Source organism: Podarcis cretensis (genome assembly GCF_951804945.1).
Source record: "Podarcis cretensis genome assembly, chromosome: 8".
NCBI lineage: Eukaryota > Metazoa > Chordata > Lepidosauria > Squamata > Lacertidae > Podarcis > Podarcis cretensis.
Window position 1 is genome coordinate 16049744 of NC_137177.1, and position 16339 is coordinate 16066082.

General features: G+C 43.1%; 1 protein-coding gene across 1 annotated transcript; it reads right to left on the bottom strand.

Moving 5' to 3' along the window:
* Positions 1–1160: 1160 nt before the first annotated feature.
* Positions 1161–11357, bottom strand: LOC307221695 (phospholipase A2 inhibitor and Ly6/PLAUR domain-containing protein-like). Its single transcript, XM_079986458.1, has 5 exons — positions 11207–11357; positions 9584–9700; positions 5121–5276; positions 2379–2516; positions 1161–1700 (listed from the first exon to the last, which is right to left on the bottom strand). The coding sequence occupies exons 1-5, from the start codon at positions 11253–11255 to the stop codon at positions 1558–1560; spliced, it is 603 nt and encodes a 200-aa protein (XP_079842584.1). The 5' UTR covers positions 11256–11357; the 3' UTR covers positions 1161–1557.
* Between the last annotated feature and the right edge of the window lie 4982 nt (positions 11358–16339).

Sequence of the window (16339 nt, forward strand, 5' to 3'; positions counted from 1 at the left end):
TACACCGGCACCCAAAACTGCACAGAAAGGGGGTAGGGCGGAATGGGACAGGAGTGGAACAGGGCAATGCCCTGTGATGGAACCCCATTGTAAGTGTCTTCCACAGAAGGAATGTGGTTGGTCATGGGTGCTGTAGACTCAAAAAAGTTGAAAACCACTGGTGTAGGGTTTACTCCTAAGCCTTTTCTTCTCCTGAAGATATCCCACAAAGCAGTGGAGGTTTAGTGTCAGAGTTTCCCATTTAGATGGTCTGCTTTCCCAGGCTGATGTTCCCCATCTGCCCCTCACTTCCCTCTACATCATGTGCAAAAAAAAGAAAGAATACTTTCTTAACCATTGCTCTCATCTGCTCAATCCGCCAGAGCTTGCCTTTGCATGCAGTGGAAATGCCTAACTCAACAAAGGTTTGAGACCCAATGGCTACCCTCACCTGGTTTAGCTAGCCATTCAAAGCCATTTCCTGGGGTGTGGATGCTGTCACTTGCTGAGAGCTGAGAGCAAGGGAAGCAAAGGTGGACAAACTACCCCAGAATGAGCACAACGTGTCCTCCACCAGAGGTAAAACCCCTCCCCTAACAACTCATGCACCCCACATTAAGTATACAGAAATACGATTGGGTTCTGGGCACCCTTAAGGGATCTGACTTTCCATTATGCCTTTACCCCTAACAAACAAAGTACTTACTGTCTTTTTGACCTTGGATTATGTCTGGACCTCGCCTTTCATGCTACACCTGTGTTTTGGCTTTAGAATGTGAATGGTTTGGGGACAATTTGTCTTGAGGGTTCCTGACATCAAGGAGGAAGTTTCAGTCTATAGACCTTTCCAAACCATACAGATTTTTGGTTCCTTGGAATTCCTGAGAACCACCAGGTACAAGCTGCTATTGAATTTTAATTGAATATTCCTCAGAATCAAAGCTTCTGGAAACATTTGAATGGTGGGGGTGGGTGAGCCAAAGAAATCAGTCACTAGTTAAGTCAGGATGTAACTGGACTGACAACTGAGATCTTTTATCTGATCTCTAGTTTCTTTACATATTTGCAGATAATAGTGGTGTAATGGAAAAACGAGCCTTCTAGACTGAGCACATAACAATGCCGTAAAGTGTAATGCTTTTCTCTTCATTCACCTTTCCTAGTGGAACTAGTTCCCCCTACTAAAGAAAAAACAAAACTAAAACCTGTGCCATTAGGGAAAAACTATTACTACCCCAGATTACAATTTTCAGTTTTCTTCTCGTTCTTGGCCTTCAGAAGTTAACATTCATTGTGCCATCACTGCATAGAAATTATTCACTTGAAAAGCCCCAATGCAAGAAACAGAATTTGTCTGCTTTATCAATTTATTCAGATCACAATTCAAATGGAAATCTCTGTGCTATATTTTCTCTAACTACAGCTCCCAAATCTCAATTTCCTGCCCTCTTGCACCTGCCTCAGGCATCTTCAGCATCTCCAGAGATCTTCCACACCCTGCCGCTGATAGCACAGTTTCCTCCCAAGTCCCACGAAGGGCACATCTACAGGCCAGAAGTATAGGACGATGGCTGGGCATCAACACATGTCGCTTGGGTGACATTGAACGTCAGCAAGCCATTCAGTCTTTGCTTTACTCCTTATTGGGATTGTTGTTATGAAATTACAGAAATCTGGTGTTGCACATCCTTTGAAAGCAGCTGACACTAGAGATGTACCCACTAGAAAGAAAAGAATGTTAATATGAGTCAGGGTGGACTTAAGGACCCGGCACACTTGGGCAACCTGCAGGACCCTTTCACCCCCACCCATGTTATGTTCCCTGAAAATTCACAAGATGTAATTTCATCCCCCTCAAAAAGACACTGAAATGAAAGATGAAGCAGAGTAATATGAGTCAGGTTTGGCATCAGGGTGTGGCATTCTTGGGCAAATTTCAGGACCATGGCACCTGAGAACAGCCCACTTCTGATGTCTTCCACAAGCCCTGCTTTCCCTTTCTTCCCTGTCTACTTCTACTCTGACCAGACCAAGGCTATTGGGTGAAGCCCACATTTGCGAATTTAGCCACCAATTTAATTTCCCCCAAAGCCCACCAATACAACATCCCTCCAAGGCACGTGGAAACTCAAAATGGGAATGACAGCTTTGTACATGTTTGCTTCCATGCGATCAGGAATTTCCCAGGACTGTCTGGGGGTGGGTCAACACCATGCCATTGACTGAGGAATGGGACAAGCGGTGTAAAGAAAACTTTAAATTATTACCTTCAAATAAAACACAGATCCCCACCCCATCCTTTGCTTTTATCACATTTGGTCAGAAAATGGTCAAGTAGCTGATGGCTGAGAGCTGTTTTCCCTCACCCCCACCCTCTGCTGATTGGCAGTTCTACTCACCTTGCTGCATGATACCAGCAAATGTTATGCACTTAGTCTCTCCAATAGGGCAGTTATGGGTGCCGATGACCACACAATCGTTTGCCAGCCACATGAAACAGAATGGGCACTGAAGTGGACCAAAACTCTCAGGTTGCACTGGCAAAATGAAATTTATGGTTAGCAGATGAATTCCATTTATTCTGACATGACTGTTCCATTCTGGCCCTTATTTTCCAGTTCGTACAAAGGGTTATCACTCCCCCCCCCCCCACCGGCATGGTGTTCTAAAAGTGCCATCAAATGTTCCAGCTGGGAAAATCTAATATAAATATTGTTGAGTGTTGCTCATGAGTATGGCTTCTGTATGTAACATATGCAGGTCTTTCTCAGAACATGCATCTTGGTGTCTACCTGCTTCTGCATGAGAGTGATCTGAATTGTGTGAAATGAGATTGACAATTCTGCCAGCCAGGACAAAAGCAGATTGGCATTAATCCTTACCAGCCTATCAGATGAAACAAGGCTTCCCCACAGATTCTAGGATCCAGGCTTACTCTTTTGAATGGAAGATGATACTTTTCTACTATCCATGATAGGCATTTATAGTGGTTTCAGGTTCAGTCTTGGAGTGATCATTGTGATTATCACCATTAACAAGATCATTTGTTGGGAATGATGCTACTGGGTACATACTGGTTTGCTGTGGGCAACAGCCGCCCTGCCCCTAACAATGAAATGAAAATGCTACAACATTCAGTCAAATCTTAAATAGGATCTAGTTTTGACATTTTAGAAGGGTTGTTGCTTCTTTCATTAAACTTCATGGAATGTGACAATAGTAACACACCCAGTTATAAATAAAGTCACACTAATAAATATGTCAATTCCCCCCACACTCATATATAAATTGATAAATGTGTGCACATCTCTTGATTTTCCCAGACGTGTAAAAACTATTACTTGCTTTTGAGCTGGGAAACTTGATGACCAAATGGAAAAGCACAAGATCCCCACATCAGATTTTATGGGACTCGTGAAGAGGAGTCCAACTGCTTTCCAGAGACACTAGGAAGACAAACCTTTCACCCAGTTATATTTTGCCTCTGCAACAAAGTAAGCAAAACACAACACAAAGGAATACAGAGAAATAAACACAGCTCACATAACTCTGTATGCAATTACATAGAACTTCTCAAAGACAAAATGTAAAAACAAGACATTTATACTCCACCAAGTGTCTGTTTCTTTAAATATAGCCTTTACATAATATATGCCAGGCACGTCCAACACCCAAGAGACTGTGGTCTACTCCCAGTATATATATAAAAATGGCAGTGATCTACCCATTGTCGTTGGAGGGAGGAGGATTCCCCAGAGTTGTTGAGTTTTTTTAAAGGGAAGAGCGACCAGAGTTGGTGAGCATTTTTGCGGGACAACTGCAAAACCAAAATCATGTTCAAGTACAATACAGGATGTCTCAAAACCAAAGTTCCAGCCAAATGTACCTTCATTCAATCAAGAGAATAGAATCTCTAGAAATATACTTGTTGCTAAAACGTGTTCTCCCTAACAGAGAGTACGTGTTGTGGTGGGGACCAGCAGGCCACCCCACTGTTGCTTGCCAGATCTGTTTGGATGTCCACAGGCAGTGATTGGGCAATTTGAGTCTCTGGGGAGACTTCAATGTTGCCAATTTGGAACTGGGGTCAAAGGTTTTAAATACTGGGCACGCAACCTTCGGCGTCCTCTTGGGCTGTGTGTATCGGATCACCTGTCCACCCTCCCTGAATTGGGGGGGGGTTGTTTGCTTTGACCTTGCTATGCCTGTCATGGGGTCACCTGCTGTTGGGGCAGGGGCCTGGTAGGAATTTTGTCCATTTGGCTGATTGGCTGGTGCCATTTGGTTTTTGCCTACTGCGTAGCAAATCATCACAACTTGTAAGGTTTGCAGTTAGGCATTGGTTAAAATTGATGGGTGGAGGGGTAAGTGCCTACCCCTCCAATGGTGGTGCTGCAAGGGAATTCGGTTAAAGGGGCTTGCCATCCTTTTCGTCCAAGTCCCTGGCATCGGGCTTGGGCCGTGCAAGCCCCGGGAGCATGCGGGTGAGAAGTGAGGGTCTGTTGCCCAGCTTCATTTCTCCCCAGTATTGTTTTCCCTGACTGGCTTCCACTGGAATCCAGAAGTCAGTTCTGTCCCTGGGGCAAGGACAGATAGTCGTAACCAATGCCTAAGCAACCACTCACATGTGTGTATTTAAATAAAGTTGTGGCCAAAATCATGCCAAAAAACCTTAAACAAAATTGATGTGTGAAGTGTGAGTTTATTTGGGGTGGCTTGGGGACCTCGACACACAAAGAACATTGGATGAAAACAACCCACTTTCCAGTGAGTGTTGTAGCCTTACTCTCAATCACTCAAACCACTGTGATAGAGCCTCAGCTGTGTGAAATCTCAAGTGGGACTCCAACGACGAGATCACCGGATGCAAATCTCTGTTTTCAATGTCTTCTTTCAGTCGGTCCACAATGGAATGATAAGACAGAAAAACACTTGTTAAAGTAGGTAAGTCAGCTCCATACACATTCTGTAAGGGCTGAAGTATATTATGCATATATTATGGAGAGGCTATATTTAAAGGAATGGACACTTGGTGGAATATAAGTGTCTTATTATTACATTTTGTCTTTGGGAAGTTCTATATTTTGCCTCTGGGCAAGAATTGTTGATACAGAAAGTGTCCAAAATACTAGGGCCCTTACATTGAATAGGGTTTTCATTGCATAGGTCAGTATTGCAGCATTCAGCTTGCATCCGAAAGAATTGGGGGGTTCCTCCAGAAAAAGAAAAGGTGCCTGGGATACAATCCTGAGTGTTAGCGCAGTCACTGTAAGTAAGGCTGAGGATGTCTTCAGCAACTGTAAGAAGAATTAGAGAGGAATATCAAGTCAATCATTTTTGCCCCAGATTTTTTTATTGGGAGATTTAATAGATACATAAAATGGAATGTGTTTAGTTTGATGCTGTGCACTGGTGCTATAAGAGTGGTGTCATGGGCTGACTGGATGCAGAGGCAAGGCAGGAAGCACCAGGTGGGGAACCCCCAAGGGAAGAAGGCTCAGAGCCAGGAGCTTTGTTGTGGGACTACAATGAGTGGTCAGAGGGATAAGAAGGAGATGGAGGTGTCAGAAACTGAAAAGATAACAGGGTTTAGTGAGCAGGAAGAATCTGAGGGAGAGAGCAGTCAAGAACCAGAGGCGGAAGCACTTCCGGAGGTGGCGCCTCCGACAATGGTGGATTCTCCCTGATTCAGGGGGAGACAGCTCCACAGAAACCGGGTCTTACCGCTGCAGCGAAGCGGGGACCCTTTCAAAAATCGCAGGCGGAAGAAGCCTGCGACCGTGGGACTCGGCAGGCACCGTTTGCGCCCCTCTGTTTGGCAAAGGAGCTCTACAAAGGGCTCCGGAGTGAGACGGGGGTTGGCGTGGTGCTGAGAGTCAATCGCTACTTCTGTGGAGTGAAGCTGCATAGCCAGAGTCGGAGAGCGCTGTCCTTTTTCCTATGCCAATTCGGATTTCAAACAACAACCCGTGAGTAGGATAATTGAAACTTGTGGATCAAAAGTATACCTTTGAATTAGAGCCGAGACGGGAAGTGTAAATAGGAAGTCCGCCTTCCCGCTCTTTGTAGAAAGATCAAAGCAAAGACTTTACAAGCTAAAAGCCGTAAATTGACAGCCTGGAATTTCCTGCTCTTTTAACTACTAAATCCCCCTGACAGCAGGAGGATGGGGGAAAATAAACCGTGACTTTGCAAATCCTGCAGAGAGTAACTTAAGAAAATAAGTCTTCACTGTTCCTGACCTGGGGACGGAATGAAAGGAAAGAAACTGTCGGTGGTGCCTATAACAGGAATATAAAAAATCTGACAGATAGAGTTCGAAGGGAAAAAAAAAAAAGTCCAATGCTGCCTTCTGCCTGATTGTTTTATATTGAAAGGAAACAAAATATCTGAAAATCGAAAGTAACTTTTATTTTCCCTTGTTGGATACACTGTAAAAATGGATGCTAAAAAGTAACCACACCCCCCAGAGGAGGTCTGCCAGTGCTTTTGTTTTATTCTATAAAGAGAACATAGCAGCTGGGAAAATCAGACTGTGGGACCAGCTTTCTGACCTTGACAGAATGATGAGAGAGGAAGTTTTATCTGCCCTGGACAAAATATATGATGTGCTGCAACAGATGGATGAGAAAGTGTCTCTTATGAATCAAGAGACGGCCTACATTTTAGCGGCAGTTAACAAGGAGGTGCCAATGGAATGTACAGTTACAGAAACTGCACAACAATCTACCCAGGATATTGACTTAGGGCAAGTGCATGAGGTTATGAATGTATCTCATAAGACACAGAGTCTTCAAGTTTTACAGGATCAGAAGCCGCAACATTGGGAGATGGAATTCGCAGGACACTGGTTAAATTGTGGACTTAAGAGAGTTATTACCTTTGGTGGGATTGTGAAACAAGTGGAAGATTATCTTTGGAATGATTACCCTTTGGATTACAAACTAGATATTGGGGAGTGCAATACTGGGGAATGGGACAACTGGATAAAAGGAGATGAAGAATTTTACTGCATAGAGTCCTCCAGAGATTGGCTCCCCAAAGAGAAAGAGAAGAAAATGCGAAAGAATACAACAGGGAACAAGGATCTATGTAACTACAAACAGAAACAAGAAAACTCGCAGAGGGGGCCTGGAGGTGACTTGAGTGCCTCAGATATTAGAACGCCGGATTGACAAGGGTTAAAGACTTAAGGACTGACATTATCCGGAACCAGGAAAAGGGACGTTGGAGAAACTTAAAATGAGAAATGCTTTTATAATAAATTCATATTTATGGAATTAGTGTAATTCTAATGAAATACTGAGATGCCGGAAAGGAAGTAATTGGCTTTAGCAATGGTTTAAATCTAAGAATTTTAAAGATTTGAGGACAAGATAAAATTGGGGAAATAAGAATTTGTAAGAATGGGTTGATTACAAATGAAAATATGAGGTAAATATCACATGGGGACACATAACTAAGGGTAAGACAAGTGGCTATGAATTTGCTGAATTAAATTTAAAATGGAATACAAGGAGGGAGGTGAGAGGAAGTCAGGAAAATAAGTTAAAGAATGTTGAGAATTTGAAAGGAGAGATTTTTATTTTTATTTTTTTATCTTTTTGTTTTCTGTGTGGAATTTTTGATTTTTGATTATTGTAATTTTTCTTTTTCTGTCTCTGATGTTGTTGTTGTTGTTTTTTTTTGTTATCTTTGTGGTCTTTATTCTTGAGAAAACTTAATAAAATATTATTGAAAAAAAAAAAAAAGAACCAGAGGCGGAAGGGAATGGGGTCCAAGAGGCAGCAATGAGTCAGGCTGGCGGGGAAGCCAAGTGTCTCTCCTTCCTGTGCCAGGCAGCTCCCCTTCTCCCCAGTCTCCCAGAATCTAGAGAGGTAAGAAGATGGTGGGGAAAAGATGGGCAAGATGAAAGTTAGCTGACTTGTGCCAATACATGCAGGTCCCTCAATGTGTTCCCTGGTCATTCCTTAGTCAAGCGTTGGCTTAATGAGTTCATTATTTCCATTAATTCCTATGGGAGCATTTTTAATCCAGGGGTTTTTCTGATCTCCCCAACCCCTTTTCAATTATTTTTTCCTGAAATGGCTGCAGCCAACCAGCAAAAGGGAAACAGAGGAGAAACTGATTTCTCTGATTTCTCCTGCTTCCTGAATTGGCCGATCTCTCCTGCTCTCTAATATGTTTGATCTCACTCTCTCCCTCCCTCCCTGCATGACATCTGCCCAAAAATATCTGCTGCCAACCTGCAAAGCATAAAGAAGGAAGGAAGGAAGGAAGGAAGGAAGGAAGGAAGGAAGGAAGGAAGGGGGCAAACTTTGTCTGTTTAAATATATAAATCTGCAGAGAATATAGCAAGGCTTGGGCAAAATGTATTACATTCAGATAAGTGAATTTTAACATTGTAAAAATGTAAAAATGATAGCAGGACCTAGGGGGAGCAAGGAAAATCATTTTAAATGTAATGTCATTTTTAAAATGGAGATTGGGGTGATGGGCAGTCATACCCTGGTGGTTCTCCCAAATTGGACAAAGAGGCTACGACTGAGGAGCATGGATAAAATTCAGAAGTAACCAAAGATATTTTTTTTTCCATCTGAAAAGAGCAATAATGATTTATGTGTTCCCTTGGCTTTTAAATTTTACAGCAGGAAGCTATTTAAGGCTGAAATCTGAACCCACACACATCTGGGAGTAAGGCTCACTGAATTCATTGGGATTTGCTTCTGAGTTCACACAGTTAGGATTTGAATTTTAGTGCATATAGCATGAATTTGGTCAGAAACAACACTTCAGAAAGAAGAAAAGCAAAGAGCACCTCTATACATCAATGAGTAGGAAATTACATACATTTAAAATGTACCTATTAATATATTGTGTGTACACGTTTAAAAAGTAGTTCATTATAGAATCTGTGCCGTGTTTTGATTGAATGGGTGGATGGAAGGACATTTGATTGATTGTCCATTGTCAGTGGATTCCTACAACATCCCATGCAGGAAGATGATGGGGGCAGAAAGACTATACACTAGAATCTTTTCTAGGCCTGGTTCATGCCAGGGATCATGCCTGATCCCAACAGCCAACCTCAGCATTCTCAATTTCAGAAGAACATCGGAGAAAATCAGATATAGAATACTTTGTTTACAATATCTGACTGTATCATATTTAGGAGGCTCCTGAAAAATGGACTCCCACATACTCAGCCTTGAAGTGTTAAAAAACCTAAATCAATCTTTTAGCTTTTTCACTGAAGACAGAACATTTGGAGGGGAGAAATCCTGGTTAAGAGATGAATCACTAAATATGTCAGGTGCTCCCCTTGTAATATCATCATAGAACTCAGAAATCTTTCTGGAGAATCCTTCATCCCCATTAATAAAGTTATAGTCCACATAATTCCTTCTGTGAGGAGAAGATGTTGCAGGCAGGCAGACTCTTCTGTATATTTTACAGAAGACTTTTGGGCTGAGTCACATGTGTATGGATTTTACTGTAATTCTTTGATCGCACAGAGCATGGTAATTTCTGAGTGTGTGGAAGGCCTCCGTTGAGAAGGGTTCTTTGTACCTGGGGGCGGGTGGGGGGAAGAAAACTTACTCACATATATCGCTTTGTAGAGCAACTTCACGGCAAGTTTCTTCCGAACATTTACGTGCCTGTCGCATGAGACAAGTGTTGTCGTACAGATATAGACATGTCATACATTGTAGTGACGCCCCTACAGAGAGAAAGGAAGATCACAAAAGCTCAGTGTCATGATCGTATGCCACAAGGCACCTCCATTTTGCTGACTCAAGAAAAAAAAGGTATAAAAAGGTTCTTGGGTGCCAAGAGAGAACCCCAGTAGCAACTTAAAATCACAAAATAGACAGCAAAATAAACCCTTAATATATAACTTTCTAAGTTCTTTCCAAAGTTCTCCTCTTTTAATTGCATAGAGAAACACCACACATAATATCATAGGATTTTAAACTTGGAAGGGACCCCACAGGACATCTGCTCCAACCCCCTATGATGCAGGAATCTCAACTAAAGCATCCATGATGGATGGCCAACCAGCCTCTGCTTAAAATCCTGCAAGGAGAGTCCATAACTTCCAGAGGGAGACCATTCCACAGTCAAACTGCTGTTGCTGTCAGAAATTTCTCCTGATGTTTAGTTGGAATCTTCTTTCTTGTAACTTGAATCCATTAGCTTCGGTTCTAGTAAGTTTTTTTTTTAAAAAAAAAAAAAAATCCTTACAAATTCTCCAAGATTCCCTGCAGTTGTGACTCTAAATAAGTAATTTGTTTACTCAAAATATTGCGATTTCCTTGCATAAGTGTTTTGTGGACAGTCAAGCAATCTTCATAATTAGACGTTTCCTCTTTTATCTGTTGAAAGTATTTTTTAAAGTTCTGCCACATCTTCCTGAATCGACTCCAAGGCTTGAATATGAGCCAGGATTTCCTTCAACAAGTTTGTATAAGAATCCTCCTCCGCCATTTTCCCTGGCTCGGCAGATAATGACGCAGCTGGAATTAAGCTAGCTGCTGTTTGCTTAGATCTCTACTCTTAACATGCCACTTCAGTTCTGGAGCAATAGCTCATTAAAAGCAAAATAATATGTAATGAGAAGTTTTATTCCACCCCACCCCCTTGCCTGCATGCCCAATTTTTTGGGGGGGGATAACATGCCACTGCAGTTCTGGAGCAATAGCTCATTAAAAGCAAAATAATATGTGATGAGAAGTTTTATTCCACCCCACCCCCTTGCCTGCATTCCCAATTTGCTCCCTAATGGAGCAATCAAATCCCTAGCATAGCGTGCTGGCAAGTGCAGCAGGTGGAGGTAGGGGGCCACAGCAGCCAAAAATAGGGTCCAATGGATGCTGGGTCAGTTCAACCCCTCCATGACATCAAAACACTCCATTTAGGGACTTTTCCTTGACAGGAAGGAGATCTTTGCAGCAGGGGGAGCCTGCTTGGCATCAACATTCCTAGATTGCACTCCTCTCGTGTAAAGATAACTATGATAGTGTTAGGGGACTTTGGTAACTTGTATGATTCACTTTCTCATCGCACCAAGATTCCCAGATTCTCCTGCTCTTCATCACAATATCCATCTATTCAATACCCCATCCAGGAGCACATGATGTTCTTGACCTCCTTTCTTTAGCTCCACTGACCCCCTCCCTATTCTAGAGGAAGTTAATGGAACACAAAATCTCTGGTTTCTACTCACCTACTGAAAACAAGCTCAAGAGGAGGCCTGTGCACAGAAGAATTCTCATGGTGTTGGGATAATCAAGAGCTAAGAAGGACTTCAAGAAGACCTGATCCCAAAAAGGCAATGGATACAGCTATGAGCTTACAGAGGAATTTATTGTCAGGGATGGGAGCCCTGATTTAATGACTGATTTAATGAGATGTGGGCACAAATGGAGGCTGCATGTTTTCCCAGAGAGCCTGTGATGGGATCTTGGAACACAAAGCAATTTTGAAATTTCATGCAATCTTTTCCAGGAACACCATGAAATTTTGGCAAATGAGAATCCAAGTTATCCCCAGTGATCTTCACAGTGGATGCGGGAAAGCATTTTCACAATCATATTCACAGGGGTCAGAGACCCCTCAAGTATCCTGATTTATTTGGGACATCACGGATTGGCAGAAGCTACCCCAGCTTGTGTTCCCAATTCCGAATGCCCCAATTTTGATCCCTCGCACTGGTCGTGCTAGGTGTTTTAGGGTTCCGCTGTAGTGCGAGTCCACAAACAGGACCAAAAATTGGAAGGAAAACTTACCTTGACCTCTTCTTATGGTGGTTCATCTCCAACATGAGAGGAGGAGGTGAAGACAGCTGCACTGCAACAGGAAACAGTCTGTGCTGCATCAGGAGGTGCAGCGTAGGCTGGCAGGCCTTCTGGTGGGCTGCACCAGGCTGCTCACATCTCAGTAGAAGTGGGCAGTTTGATGTGGCCTACCGGAAGTCCAGCCTGGCCTCTGCTGCCTCCAGAAAAATGGGTGGTTTGGTGCGGCCTGCTGGAAGGCTGTGCGGGCCTCCGCTGCATGGGGAAGGCTGCACCACAGACTCCACCACATCTCCCAACACTCCCAAGAAGGAGGAAGAATGTTCAAAGGTAGGTGCAGTGCTTTTTTTCTGGGGGGGACGCAGGAGCACACATACTCCTAAACATGTTGCGTAACTAAGTTTTGCCTCATTGAGGAACAGTATTTCAATATGAGTAGGAAAATGAGAGTATCCCTAAACATTTTTTAGGGAGGGAAGCACTGGGGGGAGGGGCACAAGCAAAGAACGGGGTGGTGGTTTTGGGCCCCGAATTGCCCTCCCAAAATGTTGGAGGGTATGGGGTCAATTTGTACATCACACAAGCTTCTCATCCAGGCAATTTGGTATCTCTTGGACTTTACCCTTTCAGCCAAGCTACTTTGGATGGTCAATTATTTAGTATTCCAGAATTCATTTATTTTTAAAAATATTCTCCATTCTTAAGCAATAAGAGCTTTGCTATGGATGGAGGACTGCCAGTCTTTTCAACATAGACCAGAACTCTGCAAATAGGAATTGTTGTGGCCACTCTATTTTTGTGTCCCAAGCAGGAGCAAATTTTGAAGAATATTGAAAAACCATCCCACACAGTGCTCACTACAGGAGTCCCACATGGAAGATCATAGTGTGGTTTTTTAGTCTATAAATATCTCTGTGCTTGTTCGGGCTGTGTGTGTGTGTGTGTGTGTGTGTGTGTGTGTTTACAAAAGGTTGGGGTGTTTTCCTACTACTACAGACTTTGGTTTTAATGCATGCCAAAATCTGCAGAACCATTAATCCACTGTGAATGGTGCTGATAGGAGGAAGGTGAATAAATTGCTTTCTCTCCTTTGGCTTTCCCTCCTTTCCCCCTTTTTTCTCTCCGTTTGTTAATAACAACTATGTTTCTCTTCTCTCTAAACTTAGTCTTCCCTCCCAGGGCCCCCTCAAAGTAGCAAAAGTTTTGTTATCTCTTGGCCCACTCTTCAGGATTTTTTTTATTTTTTATTTTTTATTTTTTGGTAGAAATTGCTTGAAAAAGCTGAGGTGAAAGTAGCGGCCAGTCTAGCTTAATACCACCATCCCTGTATTTTTAGGTGCTTCTGCCAAATCATCTTTGGCATTTACTCTATGCATCCTTCCTCTATCTCAGTGATGGCAGGGGCGGAGGAAGAGGTGTGTGGTACAGGCAGGCTGCCCCAGGTGTCACCACTGAGGGGTGACACTCACCGCAGGGCCTGCAGTGCACTCAAGCCATGCGTCTCTCCTGGGAGTGACATGGTAGCTTGGGCACCCGCAGACTCCATGCTTCCCCAAACAGTCCATCTACCACCTCCTCCACAGCTGTAGGGCAGTTGAGTGGGAGGAGGCAGGCAGACTCCTCAGAGGCCCCGCAGAGCGTCCTGTCCCAGCTGAGTGATGGAGAAAGTTTTCATGTATTTCATGTACACAAGGCTTCCTTTACAAATTCTCAAGCATATATATTTGAGCTATGAGATGGCCTTAGAGCTTTTTTACATCTCTATGAATCCCAGTTTGGAGGCTTTTCAGAAGTTAATGAATATGGGTTGAACTTTGGCTTAGGTTAAGGGTGGGTTGTGCTGTTCCATATTTCATCGCATTTCAGAACTCAAGGAGCCACCAAAATTAATGTTCTTTGGCTGCTGCCATCTGTGAGCTACAGCGAACATGTACAGAGTGTCAAGAAAATTGTTCGCCCATTTAGGGCCCTGGCCAAAAGCTGACAATTACTGGTATTCTGAGGGAGCTGTTTCATCTAGGTTTTCTGTCTTTGAGGCCAGGGATGAGGCTAGAAAACTTGGAAGCAGTTTCATCTGGTGGAAAGTGTATATGTGAAAGTACCAGGAGATTCTAATTTTGAAACCTGATTGCTTGAGGAAACTCACACCAGTTCATATGCTTATTATTACAAAGCAAGCCTATACTGGTGGTTTGGGGTTAGGGTTAGCATCTGTCAATAGCACTCACGTCCACCCTTAACTGGAATCACCAGCACATTCTGAATATATTCCAAAGTACCTTCCTTAGAACAGGTTGGAGCATTCCCATAGAGAAGCCAATAATGTGTTTTCCTGGGCAAAATCATTACCTTTCACATGGCACGTCTACTGTGAAAAATTTGTCCTATCAGATAGTTCCTTCATCCAGGATCAGTTTATGGCCTTGCTCAAATCCCACTGTCTTTATTGGCACTTGGCATGGGGGTCCAATCTTTCTATGGTTTCCTGAGGCGCTTAACCAAGAGTAAACTGATGTTGGGAGACAATTATCAGCTGGCATAACTAGATGGGGTGGAGACCAGTGTCTGGAATATAGTGATGATGGTCATCAGCCTCTTTTACTGGGATTGTAAGCTCACTGGTGTCGTTTGATGAAATGCTTGTTCCGGAACACTGTTCCAACCTGCCAGTTTTATTGCTACCCAATTTCATTGCTAATCTGGACCCTCCTAGGCTTTATATTTATATATCCATCACACACAGCAGTTAGAGTATGTTTCTTGCATGCAATAGAGCATCCATGATGGATTAAAATGGATGAAATTATGCCATATCTGTGTCTCTTCTGTAGAAGCTGTGTGGGTCTTTGATCACATTTTTGCTGTTTTAGATAAGACTAATGGAAACCTTAGCATCATGATAAGAGTAGTAGAAAAATATCTAGGCTACCAATGCAAAAGGGAAAGCATAAGATGTTTTGGAAAAGCAGCAATGGAGTGTGTCAACATGCCCATGACACAGCAGGGATCACAGTTGTTTATTTCCCACCCCTTACTGCATGCATCCTTCCGTCTTGCGAGACAATGGAGTGCACCTACAGGGGTGAAGTCAAACCATTGCATTAGCAGCCGCAAAAGTGACGCCTCTGGGGCGCAAGCCTCAGCAGTGTGTATGAAGGTCCTCGGCTGCCCAGAGGACAAGACACCTCTCTTGGCCTCACTGATGTAGTCCAAAAGAAAGCAGAGCAGCTGCAGATGTTGCTGGAAGGAGGTGTAGAAGACATCATCTGACAATCTTAAGGACTCCAGTCCAGATTTGTGCTCCTTGGCCTTATCTTTTCCCAAAGATGTCCCACAAGGCAGCAGAGCTTTAGGATCAGAGTTTTCCTTCTCCTAGATGGACTACCTACCCAAGGTTGATGAGCCCCATCCACCCCTCACTTCCCTCTACAGCACATCTGTGGACATTGTCACATGCAACAGTTGCGTGGTGATTCCCGCCTCCCACCAGTTGGAAGTAAATGAAGACACAGGACACCGTTAATTTAGGTTAATGGGCAAAAAATGGCCACAACTTTATTGGTTACAGGTAAGAGCGGTATTGGCTTGCACATGCAACAGTTCCCAAACTGTAGTCTCTGGATCACTGGTGCTCCATGGGCTTCATTCATGTTGCCTGTGGGGATTTATGGAGAACTGGACTTCATGCCAACAGCCTTTCAAAGGGTTCTGTCAATAGGGATCATGCCTTTACCTCTGACAAACACTGCACTTACCATTGGTTTCTGAACCTCGCCTTTCAAGTTGCACCTGTGTTTTGGTGTTAGACCAGTTGGTTCTTTTTTTGATTTCTCCTGTGAATGGTTTTGGGACAATTTGGCATGATGGTTCCTGAGATCAAGGACCAAGTTTCAACCAATGCACCTTTCCAGACAGTACAGAATTTCTGGACACTATCAGGTACAAGGCTGCTAGTTAATTTATAATCAACTTGAAGCTTGCACAGAATCTGAGTTTCTGGAAACATTTGAGTGGGGCAGGGGGAGGGGGAGCCAAAAAAATTAGCCACTACTCCAGTCCTCATATTTCACCCAATGTAGCTGCCTGATACTTCTGCTAGTTCTGACCAAGGGGTAGCAGAACCAAGGCTAGGTGGGATAGTTCATTGCATATTACAGATTCTGTAGTTACATGAAATGATGGGGAATTGCCAATTATTTATTTTATTATTATACTTTTTTTTCACCCGGAGGACAAGACCATTTTGACATCAGGAGGTAACTGGACAGGACAACTGAGATCTTTGCTCTGATCTCTGATTCCTTTACATATTTGCAATGGTGCAATGGAAAAACAAGCAATCTGAACTGAGTACAGAGTAATGCTTTTCTCCCCTTCCAGCTTTCCTGGTGGAAATAGTTCCCCTACTAAAAACACACACACATGCCATTAGGAAATACGTATTGATATCCCAGATTACAACTTTCAGTTTTCTACTCCTTCTTCACTTTAAGAAATTAACATTCATCATGCCATATCTGCATAGAAATCATTTGCTGGAAAATCCTCAATACAAAGACACAGTA